This window comes from Tetrahymena thermophila, assembly GCF_000189635.1.
Source record: "Tetrahymena thermophila SB210 genomic scaffold scf_8254665, whole genome shotgun sequence".
In the NCBI taxonomy this organism is placed as follows: Eukaryota; Ciliophora; class Oligohymenophorea; order Hymenostomatida; family Tetrahymenidae; genus Tetrahymena; species Tetrahymena thermophila.
The window spans coordinates 768116-784604 of NW_002476432.1; the positions used below are offsets into that span (position 1 = coordinate 768116).

The window sequence follows — 16489 nt, forward strand, 5'->3', positions numbered from 1 at the left end:
TTTATTAGTTTAAACTTTTTTTAGTAATTTACGTTAATTTATAATAAAAGTAAAAACTAATTCAATGAATCTTAATAATTGTAAGTAGAAAACAAGTGTCTTAAATCAAAAAGATTAGTTGTCTTTGAAATAAATTTCTGATCGTGATGCACATACAAATGGTGAAAAAGGGATGAATAAATATTAAATATTTGAATAATAAAAAATAAGATAATTTAACCTAAAATATAGACAGATAGATTTTATTCTTGTTTTTATATTTATGTAAGTTATTTTTTTGTAAATATTGCTAATCCTGTAATTAAAATATCACAAACTGTGTAGATACAGATGGTGCTATTATATTTTATTTTTATGATTTTAAGCTAATTTTACACTTTTACATTTAAAAAATAAATAATCGTATAAAATATTGAAAATTGAATAATTGAAAGATTAGAGAATATAAATTTGAATTAAATAGAGTTTATATAAATTATTTGTTTTAACTATAAATATTAATAAAAAATTAAATACATTTTATTTTAACTTGCTTTTATTAACTAAATCAAAAAATTTATTTATTTTAGTCATAAATGAATTTTTAAATAGAATTTTATAAATTGGGATTTGAATCTATAAATCCTCTAATAGATCCTCTAATTTAGGATTTAGATTTATAGTGTAAAATACTTTTCTTTTCGCGGTTTGTTGACTCGTTGAACTTGCTATCCATTGGTTGCTGTTTAAAAAATTAACTAAATTGCATAGCGAGATCTTTTTCTTCTTCATCTTTAATTTTATTCATAATAAAGTCAATCATTTCTATAAACTTATATTTATCTATTGCCTTGAAGTGCTCTTGCATTGTGAAAATCTTCTAGCTTAAGCTAGACACTTTCTTTTTGAGCATTGGGTTATAGAAAAACATTTAACCACTTTTATTGTTGTAGAATTTAAACCACTGAGAGTAAATAAGATAATCATTAATATTTTTTGAGTTCATTTCTATCATAACAAACTATCTTTTTACTCTATTCAAATCTAGCATTTCCATAAAAAAAGAATCATAGTCATTCTATTCCTCTGATTGTAATATAGCCTATAAAACATCGTTACTAAAATTAGAGCTATATCTTAGGAGCACACCACAATAAAAATAGGCTATCCAAATCAAATCACCTTCCCTGTTGATATCTATTTTTAGTCTTTTTATCATTTTATCTAAATCACTTGTTGCCATTCCATAATCTAAAAAAATCTCTACTCTTTTAACACTATCTCTGAACATAGTATGTATATGCCCCAATTAATTAGTCAGCAGCTTTGTTTTTTAAAAGAAATTAAATTCATAAAAAAAATAAATTTCTCAAAGATAATTAAAATATTTATTAATCAAAACTTGTTTCTTTAAAATTTTTCAGATATTTCTTGTCATTTTTAGTAATTTATTTAACAAATTCTAATTAATTTTCAAATACAATAAATTCATAAAAAATATTAATTTTATTTTCTCATTTTTATTTACTAAAATCAAAATTAAAATTCTGATTTAAACAAATTTAACCACTAACTTTGACTTAGCAAATAAAGCCAAAAATTTTTTAAAAATTTTATAAATCCAATGCAAACAAAATCTGTTGAAAGTGATTTTATTTAAATTTTTAAAATTAAAATTATTAATTTACTTTCCAAATTTGATTCGACTCCTCTAGCTGAGTAATTTTTTCTTAGTTTTAAAGGAATTACTAGAATAAGAAGATGTACTTTGGATCATCGAATACCTTTAATAATAGGTTAATTCTTTGATTTTCTTCATACATTTCTTCTCCTTTAGAATCTAGATCTGAGTTTGAGCTTTCTGTTGAGAAATAAGAAGATTCGTTATCTGAGCTTTCACTATTATATTTAGAGTCATCTTCATCCTATCCTTTTTTCTTTTTCTTATTTTCTCCATCAAAATCATCATATTCTTCGTCCTCTTCATCTTCTTCATCTTGCTCCTCCATCATTTTTTTCTTTTGCTTTTTAATTTCTTTCTGTTTCTATTTTTCTGTTTGTCTCTCAATTTCTTTTCTTAGTTGATCAATGTGAACTATATTTTTCTTTTACTCTACTTTTTTTAAGATAGCATTTTCTTCTCTTTCTTAAATTTGTTCATTATTTTTTGCTTCATCATCTTCAGTTTTTGCTTGTTAAATTTGTTTGTAAATTTTAATATTCTCTGCATATTCTTATTCTTCATCAGAATCAGCTTTTTGCAGCAATCCTTTTTCAAGTTTCTTAATGAGCTTTTATCTCTTTCTTTGCTTCTTCTTTTGGTCTTTAATCATTTTATTTAAAACCTTAGATGATACCAAGGTAAACTGTTAGCTAAATGGATTTAGATCATTTTAATCTTCTGGATCGCTTTCAACATCACTAAGCATAATTTCATCAGCTAACTCTTCATCTTAATTCTTATTTTCGTTTTATTATAATTTATTTTATTCTTACTCACCTAAGAGCTATTTAAGCTTTTTCTTTTCATAATGAAGAACTATTTTTTCAAAAATATTCTCTTTATTAATTTTAGCAATTTGCCTTTGAAATTTCTGTGTCATTATCCCGTAAAGCTTTGGTAATATCTTCCACTCAAACTTAGAATCTATAATCATTCTCTGCAAATTTTAAAATATATCTTACAAGCTAATCAAATAAGTCCTAATATCTCTGAAGAAATTCCTGAATTTCCTATACATTCTTGATTTCAAAAGCTCAGAATCGTAAATAGTTTTTTTAGCTTCCTAAAATAATTATCAAAAATAAATAAATAAAAATATATCTGAATAAGCAAAGATCTAAATCATCTTTTAATCTATAAATAAATGAAAATAAACAAATTTAATTTTTGTTAAACTTAAAATTATTTTTTTGAAGTTTTACTTTCGGAATACGCAAATTAGACATGATAAAATCGAATGCTATTAAATCTAATTTCTTTTTGAGGTATTTGAGCTTAATTAATTCCAAATGAGATTGTGCTTCGACTTGGAAAACTCTGTAAGAATTAAGTTTTTTGTTTGGGTTGTCAGGTATGCTTTTAAGTTTATTTATTATTTAATTTTGGAAATCAACCTTGACATAAGGCATTTTTTTCAAGAGATTGCTAAGCATTTATTTAATTTTAAAGTTACTGTAGTCATCTTAATACTTACTAATGTTTTCAATTTAGGTCTTAAAGTTTTCTTCATTTAAAATAATTGCTTAAGATTCTACTGGAACAATATCTGATTATTCATTTTCTTTAACGTTTCCTTTCTAAAAAATATTTTCTAATCTAGAGCTATTTCTTTTATTGTTTGCAGTACTGTCTAAATTATTGAATACGCTACTTTGCTTCTTTCTAGGACTGCTACTCTCTAGCATTCTTTGATTTTTCGGTGATGAACCATCTGATGCCATTGACTGTTAACGAGATATCTTTAAAACATAATCTATAGACTTTTTAGGACTAAAAGCTTTATTTATTCCAGAACCTCTACCTAATTCTTAAGCTTATTAGCTGGTAATTTCATGAGTAAGCTTTCTGCCAAATTCTTGAGTTTATTTTCTGCTAAAATCTTAGGTCTATTTTCTGCTTGGTGAGTTTATGTTATCTTAAGTCACAACATTATTTTATAAAGACTCTGTCTTGGGAGAAAGACTCCTATTTTATTTGAAATTAAAGTTAGAAGTTGTCTTGATAAGTCTAACTTTATGAGTTATATGTGGAACAAGCTTTTTAGTTGGTTATTATAATGTTGGGAAAATTGTGCCTTTTTTTTCAATAATTTGATTAATTTTATTTTTTTGATTGTTATCATTGCTAGACTTCTCTAAACTTTTTTCATTTTTTTTGTGGATAACCTCAGCTTATTTGTCTTAATCTAATCCTTGTTGTTTCATAATAAAGTTTGAATTAAATTAATCGACAAAAAGAATTTCTTCTTTGATCTTTTACTGTTATATAGTTGCTTGATAAAATTAATTTCTAAGTTAGTGGTTTAAATAGGCTTATTAGTTCTTCAATTCAGGATAAAGATAAACAGGATTACTTTCTCTTCTTACAGTATGACTAGTATGATGAACATCTATCCCTGAAAGCTTAATATTCTAAATAAAAGACCCTGTTTTTGCCTAATGATAAATACTGCCTACAGTCTAATTGAGAGGAATCATGATATTGGTTCTTTTGTTTTATACTATGACTCCTCTTTTATTTTGCTATGCCATAAAATTTTTAAATTGATTTGTGTAAAGCCAGTTGTTACTCTTTTCATCATCACTATCTCTATCTAATACATCTTCTTATGCATCTTCGCTAATAACATCTTATTAATTTATGTATTTACTCAAAACAGACTCTTAAATATTTATCTTAGGTTACAGTAAATTCATTTGTTTAGCCTTAACTTTGAAATGCTTTTAAAATAAACTTTTATATGAATCTTCTATTTTATCACCTTCCTATTTTTTTGAAAGTTTTTTTTCCTCTTATAGTTTTGCTTGAGCAATTTTTTGCTATTCAATATGGCTTTCACTTTTCCTCTATTCGTTTCTATTCCATCTAAAACTCCCTCTCCTTTAATTTACACTTTTTGGAGTTGGAGATCCATCACCTATTTCAATTTATATATAATATTAATAAATTTAAATTAAATAAATTTTAAAATCAATAAATCAATTAATTGATAATGAATAGGGTTGTAAAATAAAATTACCAAAAAAAAATTTTAATTTAAAAATTATTTTTTTAAATTGTATTTCTTTAAAAAAATAAAAAATTGATTAAGCACTCCCAGCCCAGTACATTTAAAATAAAATAATATTAATTTAACCTGATTTTTTAGGTGTTTGAGGATCAGAGTCTAGTTTTAAAGGCTCTTCTACTTTTTTAAGAAATGATTATCTTGAAGAGATTCTTTAAGGAGACATAATAGGAGATGAAAAATTCCTTTACGGACTGCTAATTTCAACTTTTGTTTATTCTTCTTTTTCTTTTTAAGATGATATTTAATTTTAGTCAGGTATCGGAGTATTAGCTTGATCAGGAATATTTTATGGTTAATTTTGTTACTCATTTTAATTTTAAGAAAAATTTTCTAATTTTTCTAGATCTATTTTAGGCACTTCAGTTTATGGTTCAGTTTTTGGTTCTTGCTAATTTTCTAAAGATTATGTTTCATTTGTTTATGCTTTTTATATTTCAGTATTTTAATTTTCTTTTTCATTATTTTATTCAGTTGATTAATCTTTTATTTGATCGTTTTATAAATTCTTGATTTCAGTATTTTGTTCTACTTATTCTTATTATTTTTAGACTATTTCTTATTACTGTAAATTTTATTAATCTTGAGTTTTTTCATTTATTTAATCCTACTTTTAATCAACTAATGGCACAGATTGTTAATCTGGTTCTTATTTGTTAACTTATTGTTCATTTTATTTTTGATTGGCTATTTCTTATTTTTAGTCTTTACCACCTATTTAATTTTCATTATCTTTTTTAATTGTAAGTTCTTTTTACAATTGTTATTATTACGATTACTATTTAGGCTAATCCTTTGGAGTTTCTTATAGTCTAATAAAAGACTAACCTTATTAATTCTAGTTATTTACTTTATTTTTATCTTATTCTTAAGATGGCTTTGTAATTGAAACTACTTTAGAAATCATACTGGCAGCATTTTGGAGCTTAGAAATGGGTTAATTTTTATTATTTACCTCTGAGCCTTTTTTTACTTGTTTTTGATTTCCTATTTATTTTGAATTTAGTTATAAATTATTTTAATTTTACTAATATAACTATTAATTATGGACACTAAATTATCCACTTTTGTTAGGAGATATTGATGGTTTTTTTGATTTTTTTTTTCCATCTTTCAAAGGTGACTTTGTGTAAGACTTTTTGCTACTAATAGAGCGTTATTATTTTTTAGACCCAGATTTACCATGCTTCTTATCCTTACTTTTGCTCTAATCCTAGCTAATATCAACCTAAAATTTAAACAAGAAATTTAAGATATTTAAAGCTAAAATCGAAATATAAGAAAGTTAGTTTAAACAAGTAAAAATTAATTAAATAATTTTACTTTTATTATATAATTATAAAATAAATTTTTTTTATTTACAAGAAAAGTTAATTATATTGTAAAAATTTAAATATTTGTTATCACTCATTTTTAAAATCAAATAATTTCTTAGAATACTCAGAAATTTTAAATTAATTACTATTTTTAATAGAAAAATGTTGAAATAACTTTTTTGTGAAATTTCTTGTAATTTATTATTTAATTTTGATAAAATGCTAAATTGTAGAAATTTCAAAATAAATTTCTTAATAAATTAAAAATAATTTAACATTATTTAATTAAAAATTTTATATTCCTATTAATGACTTATCAATCATATAATAAATAAATAAATAAATAAATAAATAAATAAAGATCTACCTGAGTTGAATCATTGTTGATTTAAGTTGAGTTAATAGTGTCATCAAATTCAACTTATTTTTAATATGTATATTCATTAGCTTCTTGTTCTTACTGTGAATCAGTGGCTTAATTATTCTAATTTGATGCATCTTATTCCTTTTAATCTGCTTAAGCTTCATCTTCAAATCTTACATTAAGTTGATTTTTTTAATCTTAATCATTATCATTTTAGGTAGGAAGTCCTTGCAATTATACTAGCTATTCTAAAATCGATGAATCTGGAACTTGAGGTTCATTATTAGATTTAAAAAATTTGAATAAGCTACTTTATGAGCTATCTAAATTAGATTGGGAATTCTTAGCTGAATCGCTACTAGAACGACTGCTGTTGTTACTACTGCTACTGCTGCTTCGACTAGAATCGCTAAAGAATCTATAGTATTCTTGACTAGTTTTACCAGAAAAATATCCAGGATTTTGCATAATTTGATATGAAGTTGGAGGGTATTATTTTTTATTTGTATTTTATCTGACTAAGTTTTTGCTAATAGCTGATGCAGATCCTAAAGAAGTGCTAGAGTTTGGTTTTTAGCCTTTAAATTAATTAATTCATAAATAAATTAAATTTGTTCTTTTTAAAACTTATTGAAAAAATTTTTACTTTATCAAGAAATTTTTAAAAATTTTAAATTAATTTAAGTGAAAATATTAAATAAATAATTGAACAAATAAATAAGTAAGTAAGTAAGTACCTATTGAAATTGTAGTTGCTGATGAAATTATTGATTGCTTTTTAGAGAGATCAGTAAGACTCTCAGTGGATGATTTAGTTAGCCCAACTACTTTTGTCATAGCCTTTAGCTTTTTGAGAGCGTTTTTTTAATTTTCTTTTAAATTCATTCCAATCTTCTTTTCTTTTACATTACTGGTTTTTTCTTTTGTCTAATTCAGGTCTTCTATTTTATGTTCTTTGTATATAAACTTGAGTGGCCAATTGAAAAGAACCTTCTCTTTGATGTCTTATTCAGTGATTTAAGATTTATTTCTTAAGACATTCATCACGTGTTTTAATTGATATCCATCTGTTTTTGCATCTAATTTTTGCATCCTGAAAATTCTGTTATAAATTGTATGTCTATAAAAAAAATTTACTTTTTGTCAACTTACAAAGCTTTTTCATCTTCTGAAGACGATAATGTTAGCATTTCATCATTGTTATCCATATTTAGTTTTTTATCATTCTAAATTAATAAAGTTTATTTTTTTGTTTATTTTTTTTTTATTGATTATTTAAATTACCTTTTTTGATTAGCTGTTGTATGCCATGTATTTTTTAACAAAATCTCTTGATTCTTGCTTTATTTTAGAGAGAACCACTTGCTTTGAGCTTTTGAACATACTCAAATACTTCAAATTGTCTTTGTTAATTTTAATCTTTTGAATGTCCTTCTTTAAAGAGTGCTAAAAGAGTTAGACTATGTCTTTGAGTTCTTAGAGGTATGGGTATTTTATTTGGCATTTTTAATCTTTTCTATGAAACCAGTAAAAAGTATTCTTATTTGTATGGCGAAATCTCCATTCATTATTTAATTATTCTTTAGTTTCAATAAATTCATGTACAAGAATTAATACATGAATATCTTCAGGGAAATTTAATCCGAGCTCTCTACTTAAAACGAGCATGTGTTAATCAGATAAATTAGAGTTTGATCTTTTGTGTTTACCTTTATTTCTTTTTGATTTACTTATATCTGTTTCTGAGAATATCCTAAATATTTTTTTTTTAAACTCTTCTAAAAAACAGGTAAATTTAATTATCAAAAAACTTTAAAAATAATTCAAAAATAAATTTTAGCTTTTTTTAAAAATTATGATTTTTAAAGCTTTGTTTTTATTTGTTTATCTTTATTAAATTATAAAAAAGTAATTTTTTTATTATCAAACAATTACTTATTTTCTGCCACTTCTTGCTCTGTGTCTACGTAGAAGTAAATGTCGTCGAAGTAAGGATTGATTGGTGCAATTTGTTTATTTTCTTTTCTTTTGATGTTATTTAAAGTATTTGAAATATATTCAAGTTTATTCTTTATGGGAACAGTTGTTTGATCACCTCTATAGAGGTTAATTTTATCCAGTTTTTGGTGCAATTTTGTAAGATTAACAGAATACTGAATTCCCATTCTGTTTTCGAATATCATATTTAAATCCTCTTAAAAAGTTGTGTTATTTAAATTATGCATTTAGTCATAATACAAAGCATCTTTTTTGTTAATAATATCATTTTGAGCTGTTTTTGGATACTCAGCAGTAAATAAATAACTTTTATGTTTAAATGCAAATGTTTATTGAGCTCTCTTCATTGCTTCTTAGTCTCTTTTCCTTTTATACTCAGTTATAATTTTCTAAATAAAAACTATACTGGGGTGAATGTTAAAATGGAAATTTGTAAGCTAATTCACATAAACTATCTGCTCTTCTTCTTCATCGTAAATTTCTGTCCAAAAATCTGGTAAATCTAAAGTAGCAAAAGCTCTCGCTACCCAAAATAGCTAAGATTAGTTTATCTAAATATTTAAAAAATTCATAGCAAAAATGACATCTTCTGGATTTGCCCTTTTAAATGACTTTTAGGACTCTATAATTTGCTATTAAATAAATAAATCCTTCCCATATTTATACTCATAGTATTCAGTAGCAATTATCAATTCTCTTTCTATTGTTTCAATCAAATTCTCTCTTTCTTATCTTATAGGATATATGTCTAAATATTGAACTTACTATTTCTGTTTTTCCTACATAAAATTGTTTTAATTAAATTTAATAAAAAATAACAAACAACTCTTTTTTTATTTTTATGTTTTTAATCTAAATATTTATTTAAAAAAATTAAATTACTGGTTTGAATTCATTAGTTTGAACAGAAAAATCTGGGTTTTCACCATCTAGTTGAGTGTGTTTTGGAGTAGTAATTTCAGTTTAATTTACAGAAGATGTAGAAAGACCTGACTTAATTTTTTGATTTGCAATATCCAATTTTCTTGAACTTTCTTGACTCTCTTTTTTACCAATTTTTTATTAACTTCTTGAGCTTTATGTCATCTAATTTTAATTATCAGGCTATTACTGTGTTGTACTATCTTAGATATTTTCTTGTACATTCTACAGTGATTACTATGCTCCAATTGTAGTTTCAGAAAATTCAACTCCTGAAACGTTGTTAGAGTGACCTAACTGTTTGTTGCTTGTGCCTCTTGCTGTGCTGTTTGCAGTCTGAACAATATAGCTTAAGCCATTTCTAATTAATTGTCCATTGAATAACTTTTTATCTGAGTTTTTGTTAAATTTTGATTAAGTTGTTAAGAGAGCTTTGTGATATAAATTAAGATTTGGAACTGCTTAGTCCTACTTAATTTTTTAAGTATTTTCTTATGGTTATGAAGTAGTAAGTCCTTCTTTGTTTTAATCTTTCTTATTTTCATTATCGTTTTCATCTTCTTCTATAGCTGGATAAATTCTATCTTTGATGAATCTATAGGTATTAGTATCTTTCATTTAAGATAACTCATTCATCATCTCTTTAAATCGGAATTCCACAAACTCTTATTTCGGGTTAAGTGTACCTATTTTAATATCTGTAAACATCAGAGCAGGATTTATTATCGGTATGTTTTGGTGCTGCAAAAATAATGAGACTGGCTCTGGCTGCTTCTTGGCTGGAATATCTCCCATTCCTCCAATACTTTTTTATATTTTGGTACTTATTGATTATTTTTTATACACGCTTTTACTAACTTAACGCTTAGCAGCTGCTAAAGCTGATTCTTTCTAATTTTTATCAGGTGAAAGCGTTTCTTTTACATTTACTGCCGCAGCAACCTTCTGCTAATTATCTAAGAGAGATTTCTTTTTTTCTATTTTTTTTTCCTCTTTTTTTGCATATTAAATGATCGGATTATGAGAAAATTTAGTAGGTATACCCTTCCTGTTTTCTAATTTAAAGAAATCAACCTCGTCTTCTTTAAATTTCTTTTCAAATAAAACTCTTCTGAATTTATTTATTAAAGGATGTTCATAACTTGAAGTCTTCGTCACTATGTTAAAGTAAACTATTTATTAATCTGGATCTATTTCCTTTACATAATTTGAAGGAAGTTCTTCTTCTAACATTAATTCAATCAATTGCTCATATTGCTTTATTTCAGTATTCAATAAACCTATTTTATTTTAATAATAGTTTTTTTTATTTTCAATCGTTGACCAGTCAATAATTATAACTTAAAATAAATAACATACAGTTTCTCTTTTAAAAAATTAACTTATTAATCAAATTTATTTAAAAATCTAAAAATTATTAAGATCAGGATTGAAAAAATATCCATGATTTATATTATAAATTGATAGCGAATATGGTATCTGCTTATTGGAAAAATAAAATATTTAAAAGTTGACTATTCTAATTTAATTAATTGAGTAAATTATTAAAATTTGAAAAAATATTGGGATTTAAATATTTATTTTGTAATTTAGTAGAAGTATTTATTTAATAGCAAATAGTAAATACCTAAGCTATTAGAAAGCTAATTTTTTTCTTATTCTTTTAATTCTTCTTTGATTTGAGTTAGTTAATTTATAATTCCTTTTTCTATGTCAAAATAAGTGCTAGGTTGAGGTGGTTGCTATGAATTTTAAGGATTAGATTCACTACCACTTTCATGCTTAACCTAATGACTGAGCTTAAGTAGCTTTTAAATGACCTTTTCGCTTGAAATTGAAGAGAAAGAACTAGAAGAGCTTTGCTTAGATAATTCACCCCTTTTACTGAAATCTTCATAGACAAGCTATGGCCTAATAGTAGAAAATACTCTTTAGTTTCTATTTTTATTCCTTTTCTGAGTAAATATAAATTGTTCTTGCTAATCCGGCTTATTATTTTCATTATTTAAGCTGTGATAGCTCATATTTTAACTTTCTTGATCATCTTTATTGCTTTCAGATTCCTGCTATTCTGATTTATCTGCTTCTTTTTGCTCCTCTTGAGGCTCTTCTATATTATTATCAGAATTATTGTATAGCAAGTTAGAATTCTCAATATCTTCTGATTAATTATATTTGATTCCATATTCTGTGTGATCAAAATCATCCTCTTCTTCTTCATCATCATCATAATCTTCTTCTTCAATTAATTTGTTTTTTTTCTTAGGTTTACTTTAATTTAATCTAGTACTTTCATTCATCCTTAAATCAACTCAAATATTGATCTTTTTACACACAAAAAATTAATAATTATAAAAATCTTTCTTTTAAAAGCTATTTAACAGAAAACTCATAGTAGAATTCAATTTCAACTTTTACAAACAAATCTCATTTTTTTTAAACAGTACTTCAAAGCTTTAACCAATTAACAAAAAATTCATTTTTTTTAATTTTAAATAATATTTCTATAGCAAAAAATCACTCAATTGGTTGGAAAGTAAATTTAAAGAATATTTTATTTAGAAATTGGAAGAGGTTGAGTGTCATTTTATATGATTATTGCTAACTTTTACTTTTAAATGGATTATTGATGTTTGTTTACTGATTGTGTCTTATTCTTTTTTAATTGAAATTGGCGCTTTAAATGCGAAAATATTAATTAATAAAGTAAAAGTAATAATTAAAAACTTAATTAATTGATTAAGAATAGGAAATATAAAGAAAATAATTAGTTTGATAGAATCAATGGCAGGAAGATAATAAGAAGGTGTTAAAGGAAAAAAGTATAAAGACTTAAAAGAGGAAGTTAAAGCATTAGCATCTTTATATATTGAGTCTGACTTTGTTACAGAAGGTGCATAAGCTTTATTATGCGAATACTTTAAAGATTTTATTTAGAATTTATTGCTTAAAGTAAGAATGAGATAGCAATTAAGAAAGAATTTCTCACAAGATGACTATAAAAGTGAAATATTGCAAATTATATCCAACGATGATAAACTACTTTATAAGGCAATCAAAACATATTATCATGATTTGAGATATAGAATTTATGAAGATGCTAAAAAGAAAGATGAGGATATCAAAGGAGAAGAAGGTGAAAAAGGAGAAAAAGGTTAAGACAAAGACGACCAAAATGATGATGACTATAATAATGAAGAGGATGATTCACTTTGAAAAGAAACTTACTTTATGCACAAAGCAAACATGCTTTTTTACAAATTCTAATATTAAAACGACAAATGTAATATTTAAAATTTTGAGCTACTAACTAACTAACTAATTAACTTAATATAAACATAATAAAAATAATATTTACTACAAAATAGACGCAAATTATTTATAATAAATGTAAAATAATTTATAAGTTGACTGATATTATATATTAATTAACATCAGTATTCATTTTATCAATTATAAGAAAAAAGTATTAATTTATCTTCTTTAGTTTAATATAATTTTTAGTTATTTAAAGTTGTTGATGCCATACTCTTTTATTTATGTACTAATTGATGTGGTTATCAAAAAAAAATAAATACTTTTTTATGAAAAATACAGAAACAAAAATTTAATCAATAAATAGGTATCTTTAGGATTATTTGGATTTATATTTTTTTGAAAATCAGTGCAAATTAAAATGGAGATTCTGTTTAAAATTAATTTACGATTTATAAAAATTTCTAAGATACTTTAAATTTTAAAATATAATTAGATATAATTTTATATGCATAATCTATATTATTATTTATACCATAATACATATAAAATACTTGGTAAATACTTTTAAGGAAACAATTATTCTAACATAATAAAATTAAAGCTAAAAAATTCTGGAAATTAAGTTTCATTAATCATTGAATGAAAACATTAGTTTTAAGTTTAATTACATTTTTCTTTTCAAAATTAGAAATAAATGCTTCCAAATTTTATTTGTTTATATATTGAACAGAGTTTCTGTAATTTTTTTGAAATCGCGCACTATTTAAAATCTAATTAAATAATAATTGATTTAAATTATTACTATTTATATTTCTATTTTAAATTTTTAAGAAAAATTTATTTTTCTTATTAAAAAAATTATCAATTTGATTAGTAATTCATTATCAGTAATCAATCATTTTTAAATTAGCAAATTACTATAATATATCTATCTATCTACCTATCTATATTTTATAATATTTACTTGATCCTGACCTAAAAGAAGTGGATCTTAAAATACTCAGTCTGGTAAAGGTTTAATGATCGATGCTATTAATACTTGTTAAAATATCTTATAAGGATAGTACATGTATATAATTAATTTTAAAAATAATAAAGACATCTAAAAATTTGTATTTTAACCTCAATAATAACAAAACAAAGTATGTATATATATTTTTTATGTAGATAAATAACATTTATTATCTTAATAATATTAGTTCAATAAAGAAAGGTAAGATTTTAAAATAATGATAACATTCAATTAGCAATTCTAAATTCAATAAAGTTAATTTCTTGAATCCCTTAAGTTTAAACAAAAAAATGAACATTTTAATTTAAGTCAATTTTTTGTAGTTTTTCATCATTTGCTACAGTAATATTATCTTTTTGAGGGTAATCTTAAAGTTGAAATTAGCCATTTTTTAAGCGGAACAGGAGTTCTATTTTTCTCATTTATGTGCTATGAGCAATTTGTTAATTGCTTATATTGAATCCCTTAAGTGCTTTAGCATTAATAGTACTCATATTAGCATTATTTGACAAGCAAAAGCTAAATTCTGATTTAATAGCTCTATTTTCATCCTGAGCTAATTCTTTTAATAGCCCTATGGAAAAGTTATATTGCATTTCTTTATCTTAAAATGGCTTTAAATTAAGTATAACTTGGTATTATTAATCTTTCTAAATTGCTTATTGATGAAAGAATACAAAAAATTTATCTTAATTTGGAATTAATATTTTATTATTAAATATTGGAAGAGTATTTGGCAACTAAAAAACGCCAAAGTTAGTTCTTGAAACATTACTTGATTAAGAAACGCTTTAAGCTTATTTTTAATAAAATTTGTCAGATATTGACAAACAATATTCTTAAGCTAAATGCTAAATTTTTTCTTATAAGTTAGTAGCATTTTATTTAAACAAATCTATCTTATTTTATTAAATATTTTCTTTTCCATTTTTGTAAAATTCTGTCTCTTATTACAAAACACTTTTAGAAAATTAGATAAAATCACTTGATAAATCATTAGAGTTTTTTAAAAAAAATCCTAAAAGAATTTCCTTTTTGTTGACAAAATCTTGTTAAATTTAACCAAGATGGTTGATAATTAATTTAAAAGCTTCAAATTAACCACTAATTCCTTGTAGTATAGATTCAATTTTTTATTAAATACCATCATTTTTTTCATCAAAAATAAAAGTTTTTCCTATGGTTTCGATAAAATTAAGACTGATTTCTTTTAGTTATTACTAAATTGGTAATTATTATTTGATTAATATTTAAGATTTCTCGAATGCCAATAATTATTCATTTAAATATTTTGCTTTTTCACTTTCCTTTGAATTCATATCTTAAATAAATTTTGATAGAATTTAGCCGTTATCTTAGCTTTCGCCGACCATATAATCTTAAAAGTGAGCTAAAAATTTTCCTCTTTCTGAAATATTATTATATGCATTGAGAAGTTGTTATTTATCAATAAGATTATTCTTTGCATTTTACAAAGTAGATTATTCTATATTTTAAATTGAAATACTAAATCTATTTTTAAAATCATCAAAGAAATCTTTTAGTTTTGTTTAAGGATCTATGTATTCTGTAGATTTATATTGATCCTAATATTTTAAAAGTAGATTTTTATCTTATAACTTAGGATAATTTTTTGAAATGTCATTATTATTCTGAAGTATTTTTATCACATCGCTCACTAAAATTAAATTTTTTCCTCTTAGCTCATTTTCTGTAATACATTCTTAGCATGCCCCTATTTATTATTATTTTTTTTCGCCTATTTATATATATTCAATATCTCTGTTTACATGCTCAATGCATTTCTTTTGATAATTAATTGGCTGTTATTACATTTTAATAGTTTTTTTAAATGATTTTCTTGTTTTATATGATTTATATTTCTTTTTAATTTTAATTAATTATAAAAAATAAAGTAAAAGTACAGTATTAAAATCCTTATCAATATTATTTATAATTTTCATATTAATCAAGTAAATAGAATCAAAATGCGCTTAATACAATAAATTTACTGCTTGCTTTGTTTTCTAAAAAGAGTTATTAAAAAAAAAAGTATTTTATTCAAATCAAATTATTTTTCCAAAACAAAATAGGGTAAATTAGTTTTTTGTCTATTATTTATTTCTAAAATGAATGATTTGTAAGATATCCCAAAAATAGAACTCTTTGCTCTTTATATTTAAATAGAATATTATAAACTAAAAATCTATTTAAAAATATTAAAAGAAAATTTATGAGAAGGTATTTAATAAGATATTTTGATTTAATATTGATTTATTTAGTTTCTTTACTTAAAAAAAACACTTAAAATAAAAGTCTTTTATCTCACATTTATTTTTTCTATTTTATCAAAATAATCTAGACACTACCTTTAATCAAATATTTTCCTAAATTAAATTTTCTAATTTTTAAGCTAAAAAAGAGTAGAAAACTCATTTAAAAGGAAATATTAATTTTCATAAAACTCAGTAAGTTTTAATAATATAGTGAATAAATAACTCTTTTATTAATTGAATTAGAATTTTTTCTTATTAAAAAATTTCAACGAAACTTATATTTTTAAAAATAAAATTTTCGCTAAGTTTCATTTCTAAATAAATAGTAATATTTTCTATTTTATATTTTAGGCATTTTATGAGAATAAAATTGACCACATTATTTTGTTTTTTTAATTTATTATAAGGTTGAATGAACTTCTTCTTGGAAATTTATTTCTTTATTAGCAAATAAATATTATATATATATGTATATATAGTACCCTAGGGTACTGCCTTTTTCAAGGCTACATACACGAATAATAACAAGTTATCATATAAATTCTGATTAAAAAAAAGAAAAAAAAATATGTATA

General features: G+C 23.2%; 4 protein-coding genes across 4 annotated transcripts in view; 3 read left to right on the forward strand and 1 right to left on the reverse strand. All coding sequences in view use genetic code 6, as the record gives it.

Moving 5' to 3' along the window:
* Positions 1–141, forward strand: part of TTHERM_000230974 (hypothetical protein) — a gene marked incomplete at both ends in the record, with an annotated part of 4683 nt that extends 4542 nt beyond the window's left edge. The window contains one exon of the mRNA XM_012797304.1: positions 51–141. Coding sequence (XP_012652758.1) covers positions 51–141 — 91 coding nt within the window. The remainder of the gene's footprint in view (positions 1–50) is intronic.
* Positions 142–547: 406 nt separating this feature from the next.
* TTHERM_00231980 (WW domain protein) lies at positions 548–11668 on the reverse strand (the record flags this gene model as incomplete). The annotated part of the gene is made up of 11 exons (XM_001014333.3): positions 548–1303; positions 1668–2765; positions 2905–4619; positions 4839–5997; positions 6453–7027; positions 7187–7542; positions 7587–7675; positions 7734–8202; positions 8385–9226; positions 9330–10648; positions 10996–11668. 11 exons carry the CDS (start codon positions 11666–11668, stop codon positions 548–550), a joined length of 9051 nt encoding a protein of 3016 aa, XP_001014333.3.
* A 484-nt stretch (positions 11669–12152) lies between these two features.
* Positions 12153–12584, forward strand: TTHERM_00232980 (hypothetical protein; the record flags this gene model as incomplete). Its single annotated transcript, XM_001014334.1, has 1 exon — positions 12153–12584. One exon carries the CDS (start codon positions 12153–12155, stop codon positions 12582–12584), a length of 432 nt encoding a protein of 143 aa, XP_001014334.1.
* Positions 12585–14248: 1664 nt separating this feature from the next.
* TTHERM_000232999 (hypothetical protein) lies at positions 14249–14680 on the forward strand (the record flags this gene model as incomplete). The annotated part of the gene is made up of 1 exon (XM_012797305.1): positions 14249–14680. One exon carries the CDS (start codon positions 14249–14251, stop codon positions 14678–14680), a length of 432 nt encoding a protein of 143 aa, XP_012652759.1.
* Positions 14681–16489: the final 1809 nt, after the last annotated feature.